The sequence below is a fragment of the Paramisgurnus dabryanus genome, chromosome 9, assembly GCF_030506205.2.
Source record: "Paramisgurnus dabryanus chromosome 9, PD_genome_1.1, whole genome shotgun sequence".
NCBI lineage: Eukaryota > Metazoa > Chordata > Actinopteri > Cypriniformes > Cobitidae > Paramisgurnus > Paramisgurnus dabryanus.
The window spans coordinates 40,219,097-40,242,203 of record NC_133345.1 but is presented as its reverse complement, the minus strand read 5'-3'; the positions used below and the strand labels follow the sequence as shown (position 1 = coordinate 40,242,203).

At 40.6% G+C, this 23,107-nt stretch overlaps 1 protein-coding gene across 3 annotated transcripts in view; it reads right to left on the bottom strand.

The window, feature by feature from the left end:
* The window catches only part of veph1 (ventricular zone expressed PH domain-containing 1), a 132,406-nt gene that overhangs the window by 105,548 nt on the left and 3,751 nt on the right, over positions 1-23,107 (bottom strand). The window contains exons 2-3 of one of the 3 annotated variants that reach the window (XM_065246633.2): positions 16,548-16,651; positions 15,798-16,037 (exon numbers count right to left, since the gene is read on the bottom strand). In XM_065246633.2, coding sequence (XP_065102705.2) covers positions 15,798-15,935 — 138 coding nt within the window. In that variant the 5' untranslated portion in view covers positions 15,936-16,037; positions 16,548-16,651. Of the gene's footprint in view, positions 1-15,797; positions 16,038-16,547; positions 16,764-23,107 lie in introns of those variants that run through there. The other 2 variants (XM_073815837.1, XM_073815838.1) reach the window with 2 other exon arrangements.

The window sequence follows — 23,107 nt, the reverse complement described above, 5'->3', positions numbered from 1 at the left end:
ATAGTAAATAAACAAAAAAAGCTTGCCAACTCGCTGGCAAGGTGAATGTATGATTCCCAAACTAAGATGAGACAAGAGAGGAGAGCTGCTCCATCTGGATGAGCCAACAAAAAGTCCATTGGGATAAGATGAACTGCTTCACATGTGCTCAGTGGCATCAGGGTCCCTAATTTAAATGTATAATACAGCAGGTGTGAAAATGAAGGGTCACCTTATTCAAATTATTCAGATTCGCACTGTTGAAAACATTTCATATGCGCTCTTTATTTTAAAGGGGACAGAGAATGAAAAATCATTTTTACCTTGTCTTTGTTGAATAATGGTAGTCACAAACATACAAAAAGTGCTAAACATGCTAAACATCTCAGTCTCATAGAAATTCCACTTTTAGAAATGTCAGCCAGAAAACGTCCCAATCTGAAAAACTGATGCTTTTGACATCACAGGCTTCTCACTGCCCCTCCACTTTAAAATAATTGGCTACATTTTTTGAGTGGCAGCAAAGTCAGCCAATCAGTAATGAGATTGCAAGTTAAGCCAGTAGGGGGAGCCAAATAGGTGCCAAACCACTTGTTTAAAATCCCCCACCCTAATAGAGCTATCTGAGAGAGGTTTTTAGGAAGCTTCTAAGGCATTACAGACCCCCCCAAAAAAATTTTTGTCTACATGTCACATCACAGAACAAGGACACATACCCCATTCAATCATTCTATGTCACCTAGTCATGTAGAAAAAAAATCATTTTTCTAATTGTTTTAAATAAAAGAGTCTTATTATTGAAGTGCTCATGCAGCTTAAGTAGATCACTGCATCAGCAGCACAAAGGTTATGGGTTCGATCCAAAGAAACACACATACTGATAAAATAATCTATACTGTAGCTTGAATGCACTGTTATTCGTTTTGTATAAAAGCACCTGCCAAGTGCATATGAAAAAAAAGCTTTCAGAAATTCATACCCTATTAAAAAACTAATTCATTAAATGAGTGTTTGTGGTTTGTGATAAGAGGATGATTTTCATTGCTGTAATACAGATAACATTATAGGCAATTAAGATTTAATGTAAGCATAACAGTCAATGAGAGCTTATTTGCTATTAAAATAAACAGCAAAAAGCTAAAAAAAAAAAAATGGTCCTATAGGCATAATTTATATTTTAAAATTTGACAAACTGTTCGGTGAATCATGCCAAAACATAATGCAGACTGCTAACAGGCTGTTATTGAATCCTGTGATTGTTTTTCATTTCAGATACAAAAAGGGGGTTTACATTAAACACCCTCGGAGTTAGAAAGAAAGGAAAATGGTCATTTAAAAGTTGTGCACAAACCTTGATAAACTTTGAAGCAAGTGGACCTCAATGTAGATATCTGTCATTTTTTAATAATACCAGGGTTTCCCGCAGCACTTTCCGGTCGGGCGGCCCACCTAAGCTGGGATACCCTACCACCTTAACTAGGTCGTCCAAAAAAAAAATTCCACCAAACGCCACATGGCCGAAATGAGAGAAAGACATGGTTCGTCACTGTCTGAAGGATAACTAGCCTGTTGATAAAACATTTAATTCATTACTAATCTAGTATGTGTTCATTTTCTGTCATAGTTTCTTTAAAGGAACACGCCCACATTTTGGGAATTTAGCTTATTCACCGTATCCCCCAGAGTTAGATAAGTCCATACATACCTCTCTCATCTCCGTGCGTGCTGTAACTCTGTCTGACGCACCCACCGCTAGCTTAGCTTAGCACAAAGACTGGAAGTGAATGGCTCCAGCTAGTATACTGCTCCCAATAAGTGACAAAATAACGCGATAATTTTCCTATTTATGTGTTGTGATTTGTATAGTCACAGCGTGTACAAATAACAAGGTGATATGAGACACAGCTATCTTTTAACAGTACAGTATACATACTGAGAACTATATTCTCTGAAGACGAAGCACTGCCGCATGGGCGGAGTGATTTGCACAACTCTGACCGAACTCTCTGCTCCTCACCAGGGGCTTCTCGTGTGCTGCGAGCAAATCACTCCGCCCACGTAGCGGTGCTTCGTCTTCTGAGAATATAGTTCCCAATATGTACACTGTTAAAAGATGGCTGTGTCTCATATCACCTTGTTATTTGTACACGGTGTGACTATACAAATCACAACATATAAATAGGAAAATGTTCGCGTTATTTTGTCACTTGCTTAGAGCAGTTTGCTAACTGGAGCCATTCACTTCCAGTCTTTGTGCTAAGCTAAGCTAGCGGGGGCTGCGTCAGACAGAGTTATGGGACGCACGGGGATGAGAAAGGTTTGGACTAACTCTGGGGGATACGGTGAATAAGCTAAATTCCCAAAATGTGGGCGTGTTCCTTTAAAATTGAGTTTTATTTGAGTGTTTTAAATAAAATATTTTCATCATGACGCCCCTTTGATTGCCACGCCCCGCCCCAACCACCTGCACAACCCTACCACCTTAACTAACAAATTTTCTGCGGGAAACCCTGAATACAATAATTAATAATAACTGACATGATCAAGTGTAGTAACCAGAGGTGTAAAGTACTTGAGTAATTTTACTTGATTACTGTGCTTAAGTATTATTTTTGGGGATTTTTACTTTACTTGAGTACAATTAAAAATCATTACTTTTACATAATTACATTTTTTTAAGAAAAAAGTACTTTTTACTCCTTACAATTTTATTTACAGTCAAAAAGTACTTCTATTTTAGAGATCTGTTTTCCCTTGCTCTATCAAACCAATTGAATTGCACTGATGGTCAGTTTAATTTAAATGTTATTTATTCTGGATCCTTTGGACCACACTAAGGAATTGTCCAACAGTTAATTTAATGATGAAGATTTTTTTGCTTCTTTGAAATCGACAACACATGAAGTGTGACACGTTCCCAGCTGTTTGCAGCCTCTCTATCGAGACTAATACCTTGTTCACACTGTCAGTCCAAATCTGATTTTGGTGCATATCTAATTTGACAGTCTAATGATACATTGACACGGGGCGTCAGCGTTAACGCTTCCCATTCACTTTCAATGGGTGACATCATGTGTTGCCAAACTGAATTGTGGATCCATCTGCGTCGCGTCACTGCCATTGCTTGTGGCAGAAGTTGAACATTTCTCAACTTTTCAAGCAGCGACGCGTGTGTCAGCCAATCAGAACACCTTATGCAAATACATAGACTGAGCCAGCCAATTACGTTTATGGAAGACCGGAGCATGTATTGCGGCCACTGTGATTGGCTGTTGGCCACACTTTAGACAAGCCTTCCATTAAGCGTTAACGCTTACGCAACGTGTGAATGTAATGTTACTCTCCACTTTGTGTATCACAACTGTTCAGATCCGATCTGTGCGTCCTGTAGCCGTTTTCCCGATTATCTGCACTGTTTCTATGGCAATGACGTCGCGCTGGCACGGCAATCTGCCTCGACATCTGATGTGTTTTATGTGATGTGACAGCATGACATAATAACCGAAAAGCTACACAAATGTGATCAGGGCGGTCAGACTGAAATGGATTTTCGGAAATGCAATTTGAAAAGGATTTCAAACCACCTCTGGATGTACTCTGAAACGGATTAGAAAATAACAGATTTCATGTGGTTTTTAGTCGTTTACACGTTCTAAATCTGATTCCTATAGGATATGCACCAAAATCGGATTTGGACTGACAGTGTGAACAAGGTCTAATACACCTCTTCCTGCATCGGCTGTCTGTATAAGGCTTGATAGAGCTTGAAATTTAAGTTAAATTCGATGTACAATTTAAAATACAATTTTGAGTAGCATGTTGCAAACTGAAATTCATTGTCACGAATCTCTGCATTTTTCTTTGTCTGTACCACAGACTTTCATTTCCGTGTCAGTTTCACGTATTGGTTCCTCGATAGTTTTTCCTATTTTCTCACCATTTTCGCGTGGGCTTGGGGTTAGAACGACTTTCTGTAACATAAAACCCAACATCCAAACCCAACTCCTAAAAATAGTTTAAACCAATCGTATAAGTGACATCCTAACCCAAACCCCAAATCTAACCCCAAACCCACACGAAAATAGTTTTAAAATAGGAAAAACAATTGAGTAATCAATACGTGAAAGCAAGGCTTTGAACCGGTTCACGAAACGAAAACGAAAAGCAGAAACTTTTGATGTTTTGAAAGGAACAGAAACAAAACCAGAAACTTTCAAAAAATAAATGTTCCGGAACAGAAACGTTTATTTAAAATAATGGTAACCGGTTAATAACGTTAGTTTTTTCGTTCTTTGACAAGATTTCTGTGCAATACTCGCTGTTGGCCAGCTTCTCATTTCTCCGACGAGTCAATGACGACTGAAGTAGCCTACTTAAGCCCAAGTCTCTAATGTTCAATCATAAGAGGTAAATATTGTAGGCTACCAAGTATCTCAAGATATTTGTTTTTTAATAATTAGTGTTTGGCTCGCATGCGATTCGCAGATTATTAAGCAAATTTAAATAGGGTTAAAGTTGATCATTTGCACGTGTTTCAAAGGCTTGCAAATGTTAACACTTAAGTGATTTTAACCAATTTAACCACTAAAAGACGCTAAAGTGAGGAATTTTCTGTAACCACATGCGGTTGAATATGTCCAGTCCAACTCCACCCTTCAAAGATCAAAACTTTTGATGTGTAAACTTGAGAGTTGCGCTACCAAACTGTAGTCCATTAAAATACATTTGGTGAATAAAGCTCTGAAAAACAACTTAATTTTTACTTTATGTGGAGCGACTGTTTATGCTGCATTTTCTTCCCGAAGCGCCGTTTGGAATTTCGTCCTCCGTCTGTGTGTGTGCGCGTGTTTAAGTGCACTCAACAAATGTAGGCATGTCAGAATTACAGTTATGCCGCTTATATAATGTAGCCTTTTTTAATGTTTGATGACAAGATAGAGACTTAAGGAAAATTATGTAGACTTATTATTTAAGTTTAATGTCCTAATGATTAGCCTACTTATTTGTATGTCCCACAGCTGACATGGAACATTATTAACCAGTTTGAGAACTTCATTTTTTTGTTCTAACCGGTTCAGGAACGTCAATTTTTTAAAACCGAAAACGTTAAAATACTGTTTCTGTTCCGAACGAACAAATTGGGAAAAAATTCGGGTTCAAAGCCCTGCGTGAAACTGACACAGAAATGACTGGAAGTGACGGAAGTGACTATACCACGGAACTTTGTGAGATCATGTTGGAAATTAGGTAGTAGTCTTATAGTTTGGTAATGAAATACAATTAAATACAAACAGTTTTAAAGGATATGTGGTTCATTCACTTCATGTTTTTAGATATTAAAAGTTTAACATGAATCTTTCGTTTTCATTCTTCCTGTTACTTTTACTTTTTTAATACTCAGGTACAATTTTAATGTGGTACTTTTTTACTTTTACTCAAGTATAATTCTGTCCAGAAACTTTTACTTCTAATTGAGTACAATTTAGACTCCGTACTTGACGTGCGTGAAGTTGGCCCCCCACCCAACGCAAAACGTCGGCAAAATATGCTCAATCGTTTGTGCTCCGTTCGTGCTGTTTTGTGCCGCAAAAATGTTAGTTTGTGCTGCTTTGGTTTTTTAGATATTAGAAGAACATTTATAGGTCATACTGAGGTCACGTAGCCCCCCAACATGCTCCAAATTTACCCAAAATAGTCTTAAACGTTTGTGATTCGTTTGTGCTGGTTTGTGCAGGTAAAATTTTCGTTTGTGCTGCTTCGGTTTTTATAATATTTGACATTGAAATAAGGCGATGAAGTCACTCAGCCCCCCACATGCTTCAAGTTCACCCAAAGTATTCTTGTTTGATTGTGCTTCGTTTGTGCTGGTTTGTGCAGGTAAAAATTTCGTTTGTGCAGTTTTCGTTTTTTAGATATTAAAAGAACATTTATAGGTCATACAGAGGTCACTCAGCCCCCTACATTCTCAAAATTCACCCAAAATAGTCTTAAACGTTTGTGCTTCGTTTGTGCTGGTTTGTGCAGGTAACAATTTCGTTTGTGCAGTTTTCGTTTTTTAGATATTAAAAGAACATTTATAGGTCATACTGAGGTCGCTCAGCCCCCCACATTCTCAAAATTCACCCAAAATAGTCTTAAACGTTTGTGCTTCGTTTGTGCTGGTTTGTGCAGGTAAAATTTTCGTTTGTGCTGCTTCGGTTTTTATAATATTTGACATTGAAATAAGGCGATGACGTCACTCAGCCCCCCACATGCTTCAAGTTCACCCAAAGTATTCTTGTTTGATTGTGCTTCGTTTGTGCTGGTTTGTGCAGGTAAAAATTTCGTTTGTGCAGTTTTCGTTTTTTAGATATTAAAAGAACATTTATAGGTCGTTCAGAGGTCACTCAGCCCCCCACATGCTCAAAATTCACCCAAAATAGTCTTAAACGTTTGTGCTTCGTTTGTGCTGGTTTGTGCAGGTAAATTTTCCGTTTGTGCTGCTTCGGTTTTTATAATATTTGATATTGAATTATGGTGATGATTATGGTTGGGAGGGGGTCAGACCAGGTACAAATTGATAACTTTTATTTTCTTTCACAAGCAGCACACATAAACAACTTTCTGATAAAGTGACCAAAAACTGTCTTTCAAGTGATAAACGCGACAAAACTGACGATGCATTTATATATTTTTAAGGTAAAATGTAAGGCAACATTTGTTTAATTATTCCTCATAACATTTTAAAGCGACGATCTACAGAACATCACACAAAACATTTTGATAACTAAACCTAAAAATATAACAAAGGTGATCCTGCCTTGGAAACCTCGGCTAATTCAGTGTTTTTATTTAATTTGGAGATTAAGCGCGTCAAAGCAGTCATGACCAAAAAAAACGACAAATGACAAATAATTTGTGATTGTTACTGCAAATTATAAAAACTAAGCTTTATATACAATTCATAAAAACACTGAAATTAATTATTTTATAGACACTACGCGTTATTTGCACAGAAATACCTGCTTGCTTTCACTTTGATCATCTCCATTCACTTTAGATACAGAAACAACTGAAGATATAATTTATTTCAGGAATCTCTTTTCTATCATTTGAAAGTGAACACCATAATATTAAATCACAAGAAAGACAGTCTTGTCATGCATAAATATAGGTTCGGTGCAGATATTTTCCGTTTCATCTCGGAAATTTAAAGAAATGGCTTGCCTATTTTGTAGTTTAACTTTTGACAAGATAACCACTATGTTTTAAATACATTTTAAAAACTTATACCCGTCGAAAACATCCGTTTTTTAATGTTTAGTTTGATGAACTTCTAAACATGAGATGCAGAGAACCTAGCACGTTCGGCTAAATTGCATGCGCAAGCATGGCCAGCACGCAATAGTGCAAAATCTATACAACGAAAAGCAATCCAAAATGTACAGACTTAATGTTTGGAAGTTTCTCCTCTGTCCAATTGCCACGCCCACTTTGCTTTTCAGTTTCCCATGCAGCTCACCACACCTGTAATTAATTGGCCTCAATCACCCACAGGCTTTATCAGACAGCACCTGTGCACAGCCCCTGCCCTTCGTTCATGCTACATGGAGGATTTTTGTGTGGTGCTGCTGAGAGATTGTGTGCCTTGTGTGCGTTATTGAGTTATAAACCACACACACGCATACAAATACTTGCCTAATAAATTAAACACTCTGTAATTAAAGTGACTGGACTGGATTGTTCTTACCGACACCGCCACTGGTCTCAAGCCAGCCACCTACCATCCCTCTTAAACCTCCTTTTCATGGTCCTTCGAGCCGGATCCATTGACGACCAGTGGAAATGTCCAGTCACTCCCTGCCTTCCTTATTTCAGCGTCCTCACCGCCAAGCCTCGCGTCCTGCACGCTATGATGACTACGTCATGGAATATGATCAGCGGCCACAACGTACTACTGAATTACCAGAGCCACCACCGCTTCACTCTGCAGACATTTGTGGTGTTGGACCTCAGTACCAATCACAGTCCGAGTCTGAGGAGGACCAAGAGCCACCTCAACTATCCAGTGAGGAGGATGAAGAGGAAGAGCCGGAACCACTGGCAGAGCCAGCAATGAACCCTCGCTCACCTGTCCCTTCTGGAAGAGCCCTAGCCCCTGAGTACCCACATGTCCCTCATGTAGCCCCAATTCCTGACCGTCAAACTGAGCTCTTACAGCAGTTACTAGATGAAGTAAAGAATCAAGGTAGACTAATCCACCGCTGCATGCTAGACCAAGGTCACTCTTTGCTGTCTCGTTCAGTACTATTCCCTGAAACCTTTGGCCCTCCGTTAGTAGCATCACAAGCCCAGCATGCTGCAATGCCACCCCAGGCTACCACTCGTGACACTAAGCCCTTTCCTGCTCCACCTCGGCAGCAGCTTCCTTATCCACCTCCTATAAGCCATGCCCCTGCCAGTCAGCCCTTAGTTCAGTACTGGCAGCACACGATTCCTTCTGACAATAGTCAGTTCCCTGTCACGGGTCAAGTCCCAGTCTCGCGTAACCCTTTGCTCCCAGCCTACATGTCGTCATCTGAAATTCAGCCTAGAGCTATGGCCCACTCTGCCCAGCCAGCGTACCAGCTCCAAAATGTGCAGCATCACCATCATACTTCTGCAGCCTCACCAAGCCATTTAGCCCCCCCTTTAGGCCGACTGCACCCTTATAGTAAGATAGAAGGTCCCTCATTCCCTGATCTTACTAGAGAAGATGAAAGCCAATATATGATGTTAAAGATGGCCCTATCCAACCTGTTAGACCCAGGAGAGTCAGAGCAGTATAAATATCACATCTTACTGGATCACTTAAAGGTAGATCAGGCAAAGCGGCTTGCCTTAGCTTATGTTTATGCTCCAGATCCTTACACTCAAGCTATGCGGGCCCTAGATGAGCGTTATGGCCAACCCAGACAGCTTGCTCTCAGAGAGCTCCGGGCTATAATGGAGATGCCTGCTATCCGTATAGGTGATGGTAGAGGCCTAGATCAGTTTTCCCTTAGAGTACAAGCCTTAGTGGGTCTCCTCCAGTCCATGGGTCCCGAAGGTCACTCTGAGCTTACCTGTGGCTCACATGTCGAACGCCTACTAGAGAAACTACCCAGTGAGCACTTTTGTCAGTTTAAGAGAAGCATCAGTTTGAGTAGACCAGGTCCCCTATGCTATAACCTCCTAGATTTTTCCTCCTGGTTGCAACAGGAAACCCGTTGCCAGCCCAGAAGGGAGAGAACCCTTCAACCTGTCCGACCAAAGCCAACACCTTCTCACCCATTCAGAGCTACAGCTATACTCCATGGTAGCAAGACTTCCCAAGTGACCTTCCCTAAAGTCCAGATAGCTCCTCCTAGGGTCAGTCAGCTTCCCCTCAACCCCACATCCACGCATTGTCCATTGTGTGCTTACTGTAACTCACCTGAACATCACGTCAGTAAATGTGATGACTTCCTCACGCTCACTGAAGATCAGAGAGCTAGTTGGATCACAGGACAGAAACGATGCTGGCGGTGTGCACGAGACCACTTTGCAAACCAGTGTGATCTGAAGGGACGTTGCAACCAATGTAATGGGAAACATCTGCAGGTCCTATGCAACATCAATCAGAGGCAAGTGCAGAATTTATACCTAGACTATCCTAGTGATTGCAATAAAGTGCTGCTAAAGGTAGTTGAAGTGACCCTACGTAATGGAAACAAGTCCTTAGACACGTATGCCATATTAGATGATGGATCAGAACGTACGATCCTTCTGCATCCTGCAGCCCAGAAACTTCAGTTGATAGGAGAGTCTGAGAGCCTGAAGCTGAGGACAGTGAGACAGGATGTCCAGACTCTAAACGGTGCCACTGTGTCCTTCACCCTCATTCCAAAGGCCCATCCAAAGAAAACCTACGCCATCAGGCATGCTTTCACTGCAGATCAGCTTTCCTTATCTGAACATTCTCATCCTGTGAAATCCCTCCAGCGACGCTACCCTCATCTCAGGCAGATTCCCTTGAAGCAGCATGATAATATAAGACCCCTCCTACTCATAGGAGCTGATCATACCCACCTGATCACTCCAACACTGCCTGTAAAGTTAGGCCCCCCCGGAGCACCAGCAGCTATCAAAACCCGTCTCGGCTGGACGTTACAGGGCCCTGCTAGAGATATTGTTAGCTCTCCCTCCATAAAGTGTCACTATATCTCCTTTAAATGTCCACCTGATGACATTCACCACAATGTGCAAAAACTGTGGCAGCTGGACACAGTACCTCTGAGGAACACAAAATTGGTTGTCCGTTCTAAACAGGACAGAGATGCACTTCACCAGCTGGAGACTCAAACCGTTCGAATTCCTGTTGATGACGTCCTAAGGTATGCCACACCTCTCCTCCGAGCAGATCCCTGGCCCCCCTTAAAGGCCCCTAAGGAAGCAGTTATGTCCCGTCTTCGCAGCTGTGAGAGGAGACTGCTCCAAAATCCCTCACAGGCGGAAACCTATACCAGAGAGATCCAAAAGCTAGTTGATGCTGGGTATGTCAAGAAGTTGACTCTCTCTGAAGCAGCGGATGCCCCAGAGTCTTGGTATATACCTCATCACATTGTGCGTCATAATGGAAAAGACCGCATTGTATTTGATTGTTCTTTCTCCTATCAGAATCAATGTCTGAATTTACAATTGCTTCCTGGTCCAACCCTTGGGCCTTCCCTCCTTGGAGTTCTCCTTCGTTTCAGGCAGCACAAGATTGCCATCAGCGGTGACATTAAGTCCATGTTCCACCAGGTGCGCCTGCTACCCCAAGATAAACCCCTCCTGCGCTTCCTTTGGCGTGACCTAGAAATTAAATCCCCTCCAACTATATATGAATGGCAAGTAATCCCATTTGGCACCACCGCCAGCCCATGCTGTGCCATTTATGCCCTCCAGAAGATTGCCAAAGATGCACAGGCCGATGAGCGTGTTACCTATTCCATACAACACTGTTTCTATGTGGATAATTGCCTTCAAAGTCTCCCCACATCAGATGAAGCTAAGGACCTCCTTCACTCCCTGCGTGCAACCCTCTCCTCTGGTGGCTTTGACATTAGACAATGGGCCAGTAATGACCCCAAGGTTATTTGCGATCTCCCTCCCGATGCTAGGTCAGACCAGGCAGAGCTCTGGCTGTCACACCATCCTTCTCTTGACCCCATGGAATCTACTTTAGGCCTTCATTGGAATTGCCATACAGACACCCTGAAATACAGGCATAGAGCCATTGAAGCTACTACTCCAACCATGCGTCACATCTACAGAGTACTTGCAAGCCAGTATGATCCTCTTGGTTACATCCTCCCCTACACAACAAGAGCCAAGATAATAGTCCAGCACCTGTGGGCAAAGGCAAGAGAATGGGATGACCCAAACCTTCCCCACAACATCCTAGAAGCCTGGCTTTCCTGGGAAAGAGAACTCCCTAATCTCTCCTCAATAGTACTCCCCCGTTGTTTTATACATTGGACAGCAGACAACCCCTCAGCCATCCTAGACCTGCACATCTTCTGCGATGCGTCAGAGCAGTCTTATGGCGCTGTCGCCTATATGCGCACTGAATATGATCAACAGGTGAATGTATCCTTCCTAATGGCGAGGTCCCGTGTTGCGCCCAAAAAACAACTCTCTATCCCTCGACTTGAACTATGCGCAGCCCTGATTGGAGCTCAACTGTTCAACCTCCTCCAAACCGAGCTCACCCTCAAAATCAGACGGGCTACTTTATGGAGTGACTCTACCACAGTCCTCTATTGGCTTCTCTCAGACTCATGCCGCTATAAGGTCTTTGTTGGAACCAGGGTGGCTGAAATCCAGGAACTCACCAAAGGCCAGGAATGGCGCTATGTGGATTCCCCGAACAACCCAGCTGATGATCTGACTAGAGGAAAGCATCTATCTGAGCTAAGTGAGCCTTGCAGGTGGAACCAAGGACCTGCCTTCCTCCTGCAACCCCCTGACCTGTGGCCAACTAACCCCACAATAGATCAAGCTGAAGATCCCATAGAGTTACGTAAGCCCAGTTTCTGTGGTGCCGTATTTCTTAACCAAAAGCCCTCCATCTCTGACCCTACCCAATTCACCACCTTTCAGGATCTCCTTGACTCTACCGCTGCCTCCTATCATGGGTTGACAGAGCCTCCTGCAACACCATCAGCAGCAACCTACCTCGATGCAGAGATTGCCATCCTAAGACAGGCCCAGCTGGATTCCTTTGGAAATGATCTAGCATGTCTTCAGTCTTACAAACCCCTTCCACATTCCAGTCGTCTTCTCTCTCTTGCTCCAGAACTGGATTCAATGTCAGGTCTCATTCGAGTAGGCGGAAGGTTACGACAAAGCAATGACCTACCCCCTGATGTTATACATCCAGTTGTCCTAGACCCTGCCCATCCAATTACAAAACTTATAATTAAAGATTGTGATGACCACCTACATCATCCTGGGCCAGAAAGGCTATTCGCTGAGCTAAGAAGGAAATTCTGGATCCTGAGGGGTCGTGAGGCTGTCAGGAAACATCAGCACAGGTGTACTAAGTGCCAGCAGTCCCGTGCCAAACCCCTTATTCCCCAAATGGCCGATCTTCCTCCTGCTCGCCTACGCCTCTGTAAACCTCCCTTTTATTCCACCGGGATAGATTGTTTTGGGCCCTACACTGTGAAAGTTGGACGACGGAGTGAGAAAAGGTGGGGAATTATCTTTAAATGCCTGACAACTAGGTGTGTACATCTAGATCTACTTAGTCACATGAATGCAGATTCCTTTTTAATGGCACTAAGGCGCTTTATAGCGCGCAGAGGCAAACCTTTCGAGCTGCTCTCCGACAGGGGTACCAACTTTATCGGGGGCAACAGAGAGCTACAGGAAGTCTACCAATCCCTGACCTCTGACCTCCAGGCAGTCCTGGCTAAACAGAGAATCTCCTTCAAGTTTAATCCCCCCCACGCACCCCACTTCGGTGGGACGTGGGAGCGTGAAATTCGTTCCATCAAGATTGCCCTACAGACCACCCTAGGTGCCCAAGCAGTCACTGAAGAGGTGTTACGCACTGTGATGATTGAAATTGAAGGTATCCTCAATTCAAAGCCCCTTGGTTATGTCTCTTCTGACATTGCAGATCCTGATCCGGTGACTCCTAACCTGTTGCTCATGGGGCGGCATGACTCTTCCCTCCCCTTAGTAACGTATCCTGACTCTGAGCTAAGCAGTCGCCGTCAATGGCGTCACAGTCAGATTCTTTCTGATCACTTTTGGTCCCACTTCATTAGACATTATCTGCCTTCTCTCCAGTCTAGACAGAAGTGGTACACTGATAATCCTAACATTCAAATAAATACTGTTGTTCTCATCCTTGACCCTCAGCTCCCCCGATCTCTCTGGCCAGTAGGGAAAGTGATTTCCCTTCATCTTGGTAAAGATGGCCGTTGTAGAGTTGCAGATGTCCAGGTGGGGGACAAACGGTACACAAGACCCGTTGCCCGCCTCATCCCACTCCCTGCCCTACCTGAACCCCCATGACTCTCCAATCCAGCAAATTTGCAAGGCAAATTTGGGGGCGGCTGTTTGGAAGTTTCTCCTCTGTCCAATTGCCACGCCCACTTTGCTTTTCAGTTTCCCATGCAGCTCACCACACCTGTAATTAATTGGCCTCAATCACCCACAGGCTTTATCAGACAGCACCTGTGCACAGCCCCTGCCCTTCGTTCATGCTACATGGAGGATTTTTGTGTGGTGCTGCTGAGAGATTGTGTGCCTTGTGTGCGTTATTGAGTTATAAACCACACACACGCATACAAATACTTGCCTAATAAATTAAACACTCTGTAATTAAAGTGACTGGACTGGATTGTTCTTACCGACACCGCCACTGGTCTCAAGCCAGCCACCTACCATCCCTCTTAAACCTCCTTTTCACTTAAATTAGATCAGAATTTACGTTTATAATAAATACAATTTTTTATAAAATAAGGTCAGAAGTAACAAACTGCAGAACAAATGTGCAAAATGCCTCAAGTGCACGAAAACAAAACACAAGCCAAATAGTTAAATCAGATAACCCAAAGTGATTTATAAATAAAATAAAATGAAGAAATTATTAAAACAATGAAAGTATAGCCAGAATTTCCAGCTTTTTCTTTTAAATGTAGAAACAAAGAGGCAATGGTTTATTAACATAGGAACCTCTTATGGACGTGTAGCTCGGTCACAGGGGTTGCTGGATTTATTAATGCATTTTAAAAATATTTATTGAAAGCTGATAATTCACAAATTATTTGCAGAATTATAATAATATGCTGTATATTAATATATTGGGAGAAAGCTGTTATATGTGAAATCAGATAATGTGTGCACCCATATACGGCCAAAATTAAAGGATCCTCATTTCATAACACATCTGCGACGATTCGACTGTGAGATTGGTAGTCGAATCAGGGTTCTCCTATCGATGCATCGAATCTTCGACTATTCCGGGTCACCCCTAGGCGATAACCAGAAATCAGATAAATAGTATTTTAAGCCTTCAGAAAAGGTTTAAGTCTTTCTCCATCTTTATACTTGTGTGAACATTGTTAAGCAAAAAAAAAAAAAAAAAAATGAAATAACATCAGACTCTATTGACTATAGACTTTATTGAAATTAACAATACCATAATTCAAATGTCAAATATTATAAAAACCGAAGCAGCACAAACAATTTTTTTACCGGCACAAACCAGCACAAACGTAGCACAATCGAAAAAGAATAGTTGTTGGGTGAACTTGAAGGCTGAGTGATGTCATCACCATAATTCAATGTCAAATATGATAAAAACCGAAGCAGCAAAATCGAAAATTTTACCTGCACAAACCAGCACAAACGAAGCACAAACGTTTAAGACTATTTCGGGTTAATTTTGGGCCTGTGGGGGGCTGAGTTACCTCTGTATGACCTATAAATGTAATTTTAATATCAAAAAACGAAAACTGCACAAACGAAGATTTTACCTGCACAAACCAGCACAAATGAAGCACAAACGTTTAAGACTATTTTGGGTGAATTTTGAGAATGTGGGGGGCTGAGCGACCTCTGTATGACCTATAAATGTTCTTTTAATATCTAAAAAACGAAAACTGCACAAACGAAATTGTTACCTGCACAAACCAGCACAAATGAAGCACAAACGTTTAAGACTATTTTGGGTGAATTTTGAGAATGTAGGGGGCTGAGTGACCTCTGTATGACCTATAAATGTTCTTTTAATATCTAAAAAACGAAAACTGCACAAACGATATTTTTACCTGCACAAACCAGCACAAACGAAGCACAATCAAACAAGAATACTTTGGGTGAACTTGAAGCATGTGGGGGGCTGAGTGACTTCATCGCCTTATTTCAATGTCAAATATTATAAAAACCGAAGCAGCACAAACGAAAATTTTACCTGCACAAACCAGCACAAACGAAGCACAAACGTTTAAGACTATTTTGGGTAAATTTGGAGCATGTTGGGGGGCTCCGTGACCTCAGTATGACCTATAAATGTTCTTTTAATATCTAAAAAACCAAAGCAGCACAAACGAAAATTTTTGCGGCACAAACCAGCACGAACGGAGCACAAACGATTGAGCATATTTTCCGACGTTTTGCGTTGGGTGGGGGGCCAACTTCACGCACGTCAGTACTTGTACTTTCACTCGAGTAACATTTTTGAGTGCTTTTTACACCTCTGGTAGTAACTATAGTATCAGTTTTAGTGTAGTGTTTAAGTAATAAACTAAAATGCCCAGGTGAATGTGCTTTGTACTAACTGGAGAGCAGGATATTATTTTGATTTCCTCCAGGGCTTCAGACAGACAGTCTTCAATCTCACAGTCATCCAAAGAGAACAGATCTCCGGCACGGGACAGGTCCCTCTGACCCAGCACTAGACGAAAGAGCTGGTGCATTCTGGGACAGACTCAAGCTTCAGCAGACGGCCTCTGCTGCCCTGTGTTACCACGACAACCTGACATCATCTTGAAAGTGATGGGAATGCACCCGGCACACGTCTGCCAGAACACAAACAATCAAAAACCAAAAAACAGAGAGAGGAAAAGAAATATGACTAGGATGAAAAACAAGAACAAACATTCATGAACGAGACGTCAAAAGAAAACTACTACAATACATTTAAACCTCATTATACAGACAATTTAGTTCACAAAGAAGGCACGCTGGCCATTTTATGGGATTTAATACATCTTATGCCTCCAAAGTGAACCTGGATGGAATTCCAGGCTGTCAAACTTCCTGTTTTATTTGAGAAAAAAACAATTGTCTCCGTGTTCCCCTCTGAGGTCCTGCAGTGCGATGCTAAACCTCTGTTAATCTGTGATGTGTTAAATCCGTCCCGCAGGAATTTAGTTATTTATTAAAAAGTGACATGTCACACTTTTAGTCGCAAACTTTAACATGAAAACGTTGTAGCAGATGTGTTCAGTCGTGTCTGAGGAAAGCCTACACAAACCATTTCACACAGACTTGAATTATTTTTATTACAAGTAGTCTGATTGTCTTACAGTCACATTTAGTGATCCTTCTCATCACCCGGGACTATGTTAAGAATTTCCATCCCTGAAGATGAGTCAATGCTTCAGTGTCCTCCTCAGCCTGCAATCCCAATCTGTTCACAAGAATAAAACAGACAACATCCCAGTCTTAGGCCTCTTGTTTGTTCAAGCATCAGTCGGTAATCACAGAAGCTGCCAATCAGACGGCTCTGTCAGCCAATAGCCTGTTGTGACAGTCTGTAAAGAGACCAGATGCACTTCATGTTAGGGCTGGGCGGTATGACGATATATTCCTCTACCGTGAAATAAAATGTTAGACATAACATACTTTTCTTATCCGTGCATGTTAGACTGAGTGTGACAGAGAAACATAATAATAATCCACTCATAACAAATGAATAAGTAATTTCTATAATTTCATAATAAGCACCAGTGAATCCACCGCGTGTCTCTTAGTTTAGTTTATTCATTCATTTCACACTCATCATCATTCTAACTCTCTCTCTCTTTCTCGCTCGTTCCCGCTATGCTCACGCCCCATTCAAACAGCCAACAACTAGCAGTAGCAGAGCGATGCAATCTCATTCATTTCATTGAAAGCTTGGCGACTACTGGCGACACAAGGGACAGTGACCGTTGGGGATCGTATGGGCGTGTGGGTGTCAAGTAGAGCCCGACCGATAAAGGATTTTGAAGGCCGATACTGATACAAATGTTTGTTGGTTTTAAAATCCGATATATCGGCCGATAGTTTGGAAAATGCATATATATCGGTCGGGCTCTAGTGTCAAGCGACGCAAGAAAGTTAATAAAAGTGTAGGCTGCGTCCGAAATCGCATACTGTGACAGTAGGTACTGAATTAGATGAAGAACCTGCTCCTCGACAGTTAATACAGTATGTTTTATATAGTATGAATATGGATGGTATCCGGATGTATTCATTCGCCATGTTAAAACATTACATGACATTAGTCGTCGCAACAACAAGTTAATCGTTAACTGCTGGAATGACATTAAACTAGCACAATTTCCATCGAATGAACACTTCGGGATCTTGCCGAAAGTAGTGGGTCATCCGCAGTGGTGTCAAAAGTATTCATATTCATTACTCAAGTAGAAGTATAGATACTAGGGTTTAAAAAGACTTTTGTAGAAGTTGAAGTATCAACTCAAGCTTTTTACTCAAGTAAAAGTGAAAAAGTACTGGTTTCAAAACTACTTAAAGTATAAAAGTAAAAGTAATGTAAGGAAAAAAATTTCATTACGGAAAAAAGCGTAGGCCGCGCCACAGGGGCCTATTGTGCACTACACTATCTCCTCTAAAACATGTTTCTAAAGGCTGTAGTGTTATATTAAAAATGTTAATGTTAAAAAATTTGGGATGCACTAGGGCCAGGGGTAGGCAACGTCCATCCTGGAGTGCCGATGTCCTGAAGATTTTAGCTCCAACCCTTACAAAACCTTGGCTACCTGTAGTTTCAGGTGACTTTTTAGACCTTGATTAGTTAGTTCAGGTCTGCTTGATTAGACCTGGAGCTAAAACTGCTAAAAACTGCAGGACATCGGCACTCCATGTTGCCTACCCCTGCACTAGGCCATCTGTTTCAACCACATACGGTATATGCCCATTAAAAATGAACGCATTTTAATACAACGCAAACAAATACATTAAAGCAGTGGTTCTCAAACTGGGGACCGCGAGATGGTGCCAGGGGCCCCAGTTTTATAATATTTTATGAAATACATTACTTTATTATAAATTCTGTGTAATTAAACTTCAGAAAAATAAGGCTACTAAACAAAAGCAATACATTGTATAATTGAATATGTTTTGTTTAATTCAAATTGTAAGTTTTAGAATGTTTATGTCATACATTTTCTTTTGGGGGCCGCGAAGGAATCCACTGTACACAAGGGAGGCGCGAAAAAAAAAGGTTTTATAACCACTGCATTAAAGAACCATATATGTGTACTACTGAGCATTAACATGTGTCCCATAGAGAGGAAGATATGATGACTAGTTGCCTATAAATATTGTAATGGTGCAAAAAGTCAAACTTCAGAGCAGTGGTGCCCTCTTTAGTTAAAAAACAACAAAATCACACACAACTAGTATGTGTAAGAATAGAAATATGCTATTGTTATCATTTGTAATTTTATTTTGACAGCAACACAAACTACAAATATGCAATTATATATTATAGCCTATATTTCTGCATCTGTACTTGTGTTAGCTAATGGACTTTAGCTTAATCTAATGTGAGCTGAACTTACATGTCAGTATACTTACATATTTCTTGTAAGTAAATTATAAGTCAGGTTTAAGGAAACAGCTGATGTCTATTAACAAAAGCAAAAGTTGGTATGTATGGTTATGTGTTTTGATTGATTTAACACTCATGCATTCAGCTAAGTAGGTTTTGTTAATGCAAATAAATTTTAGGACAGTTATTAGCATATACAAAACAACAGATGTCTTTGGCATAGATTTATTTGCCATGCTTCAAAACGCAACGCAGCAGAATGTCATTTAAGTTGAATAACTGAAGTTACGTGATATAAATTGGTATTGTTACACTATTTAAATCACACAGATGAGTTGGTGTCAGCAGCCAGCTATATATTTACACAGGCTTGTGAATGTGAACTGACCTGAAAGTGATGCGCAAGTTTTATTTCGTACTTTTCCATTTGAAGACAGAATGCCGCGTTCTGTTACTGTACAAACGGATGGCGGATGATATCAAAGCATCGCGAGAGCAAACTGCTCCGCATGCTTTCTAATCGCTCTCGCGGTTCTTTTATGTTTATCTTTGCAGTGCTATCGAACATACTTTTGATCATCTGCAGTCAGCTGGGGGGCGGGGATTGCGTACAAACCAATAGGGTGTCGGAATGGTGTATGTTTATACTTCTCATCCAACCACATTCGCATTCATCCGGATGATGCAATTTATCAAGATAGGTTTTTTTAACTTTGACAAACCGGAATGTAAAAAAAAGAAAACAAGCCGAAATAATAGAAGTAACGAGGCGATTTTTAAAATGTAAGGAGTAGAAAGTACAGATAATTGCGTGAAAATGTAAGGAGTAGAAGTAAAAAGTCGTCTGAAAAATAATTACTTAAGTAAAGTATAGATACCCAAAATATCTACTTAAGTAAGGTAACGAAGTATTTGTATTTGTACAAGAATTTGTGAAGTATTTGTACTTCGTTACTTGACACCTCTGGTCATCCGGGTACATTTTGCCTACTGTTTTTAGAGTGCTATGAATTTGGACATGCTACTTGCTTCACCTACTGCTTTTTGCCTACTATATAGTATGGAAGTAGACGGTTTTGGACGCAGACTATATTTATGCAAATGATGAGCGATTTTCGGGAGCGACTACCAATGGGAGCGAAGCAGTGCAGTTCACGTCATCCTTCTCTAGTCAGTTACTGGATTGGACGGTACTCATCTGGTACTCATCAACCAGATTTAAAAATGCTTCTTTGGGGCCCGTTTACATTGGAGCATTTGCGTTTTGAAACGGCATTTTGAAATGAAAACGATCCTCGTTTATACTGGCAATTTAAAAAGAATTTTCATCCACACTATACACGACTATAAACGCATGCAACATGACCAATCACATAACTGGGCATGCTCATAAAAGTGTAAAATAACTTATTACTCTAATAATAGCTTACCTTTGCGCATTTATGCATCCTATGGGTGTGCGATATTGACAATAATTCATACCTTGATCCTTTTACAGCAACTACAACAGACACTATTTTTGAACTTATAAAAATGTGTTTGGGAAAGTCTTATATTGTTCTAGCTCCCCCCCATAGCATATTAATATGATTAATAGGTTAATGTTGATGTTATAAACCAAACAGAAAGGTCTTTATGATTTAAAAAGGAAGCATTCAAGTGAACAGTACTAAACAGTAGCGAACTTGAAGCAAAAATTAATTTCAGCAAATGCAAACTTCAATCAAACATAATAAGAGGTGAAGTATAGCTTTAGCCTACCAGAAATGCTTATTGCATTAATTTTTAAAAGTGTGCGAGGTACGTGCATGTCCTCCGCTACCAACACAGAAATAGCAAAAAGCGCAATCGGCTAAACAAGCATTAAATATTAAAGGTATTAAGCTGGTAAAATTCTCATCACATCCTGATAGCAATCACTGTGTTAAGTTGTTTAAATGTATTTGTAGAAATTTATGTCATCTGTGAAAGGCATAGGGCCAAAAAATGTTCAACCAATCATAGATTTCGGTCCGAACGGACGTTTTTCTTTTTTGTCCCTCATACGTAAGCGTAATTTGAATGCCCACCGCGCAGCGAGCCCACGCAGACACCATACGTCATGGGCGCGTTCATGTGCGCTCACCTTCTGTCTGTAGAGCGAGAATGACAAACTTTTCTGCTGAATTGACAACCTACACAGGAGCCACAAAACTAAAGGCATCTTTTATAACAACAACAGCAAAAACTGCCTGGATCAGCAAAGAGCAAAAACCCAAATGAACATCGGTTACTTTACTGCTTTACCACGAGATGCAAACAGCTGCAGGAGGCAAAGGGTCTGAAATGGTCGTTGCACTGTTTATTTTGGTAAGGTAGGTACGCGATATGTTTGTATTTAGATGGATTCAGATATTCTACTTTGATGAAACGTTGTGTTGCTTATGAAATTTGTGTTCGTTTACGGATTAGCGTAACGATATAGTTACTATGTCTACACAACCGAAAGTGTGCTTTAACTAATTCTGATGTAAACCAGTTGTTTATGTTGGTTATTTTGGAAATGTTTTTCAATGTGTACTGCAAAGTTTTCTCACTGGTGAGATGTGACCGTCTGATCTTTGCGTGTTCATGTGTTTTGAAAGAGGCGTGACTTTGGATGGCGATTTGACTGGAGGGTGGGATCGGGATTTCATTGCTAGGCGGCTACCGTAAAAAATTTTTAAAATGTGAAACCCTAAATTGATTTATTGTTTTTATACATTTATTCACAAAACTTTATTCGTTTAAACAACGATTAAAATTAAGAGACAAATTATATGAAACGAAATTCATTTTAAAGTAGCAAACAAAACTTAAACTCGAAAATAATGTCTGACCCATTACAATTCTCCCTTCATATTGGCCTTTACAACGCCCTGTATGGCGTTTAAAATTACAGTCTATCTTTCGTAATAAGCTAACAAAATTTAAACAAAACATAAACAACATTACAACAATATTCAAACCCAACAATACTCAAACATAAATATAACGTGTAAAGTGTATAGTGTAAATGAAAGGCGTAAACGTGGCAAAAGTAACCCGTTTAAAAGGATTAACGCATTAATGTAAACATAGCCTGAAAGAGACAGGCGATACACAGCAAGAAAGTCACAGGTGGTCTAAATAGACTCCATGGTCATCGTCTCATAGCACCTGTCAGTCATATTTATAATATATCCATATCTAGAGCTCCGTCTCTTATATACAGGGGTTTGTGCATATTTTCATACTTTTTATTTTACATATTGCCTATTTTTAAAGGGACATTCCACTTTTTTTGAAAATATGCTCAGCTCCCCTATAGTTAAACATTTGATTCTTAGCGTTCTGGAATCCATTCAGCCGTTTTCTGGGTCTGGCGGTATCACTTTTAGCATAGCTTAGCACAATCCATTAAATCTGATTAGACCATTAGCATCGCGCTAAAAAATAACCAAAGAGTTTCGATATTTTTCCTATTTAAAACTTGACTCTTCTCTAGTTACATCGTGTACGAAGACCGACAGAAAAATAAAAGTTGTGATTTTCTAGGCAGATATAGTTGTTGGAGTTTTGGTTTGGTTGTTCCCATAAAAATAAAAAAATCTATTAGATGTAAGAATATGAGATGTCAGTTTATTTAAATTAGTAGATTATATTACTTATTTATCATTTAATTTCCAGTAGGCTATTGTTGTAATAAACAGCATCATTGTGCAGGCAGCAGGTCACTTGTTCTGGGCTCTTTAACAATCATCCTTATACAATGAATCTCCAGGTTACAGCCCAACAATCTCTGGAATGTTGATCTTAAAAAACTCGCTCTCATAGACACGCATGAATGCACATACACATGCACTTATACGTTTAAAGATCCAATACAACACCTACAGCATTTCAGACCAATTTGACCTCTTTAAAGGTTATTTTTTGCATGCAGAGTAAAGTTTAAGTTAGCCATCTGTAGTTTCCTTCTCTTAAGAGTTAAACTCTCCTTTAAACCTCCATCAGATCCATCGGTCATTAAAACCCAGGGGGAAAGCATCTGTGTGAGAATACATAAGTAAAAAATCTTTTCTTTAGGAGAGAGTATTTTGTGTTTCTGTCCCCTCCTTTACTGATACAAAGGGCACCTGTTGATCAAAGTTTCCCTCGTGGAGACATCCAGGCTGCCAAATATCAATAGAAGATCTTTATAATCACAAATATAATGATAGACAGCATACCTGCTCTCTGTTTCACCTTTCTCTCCACAGTCATACAGAGTCTGTTCACATCATCACACGGCTTGTGTATGCCGTC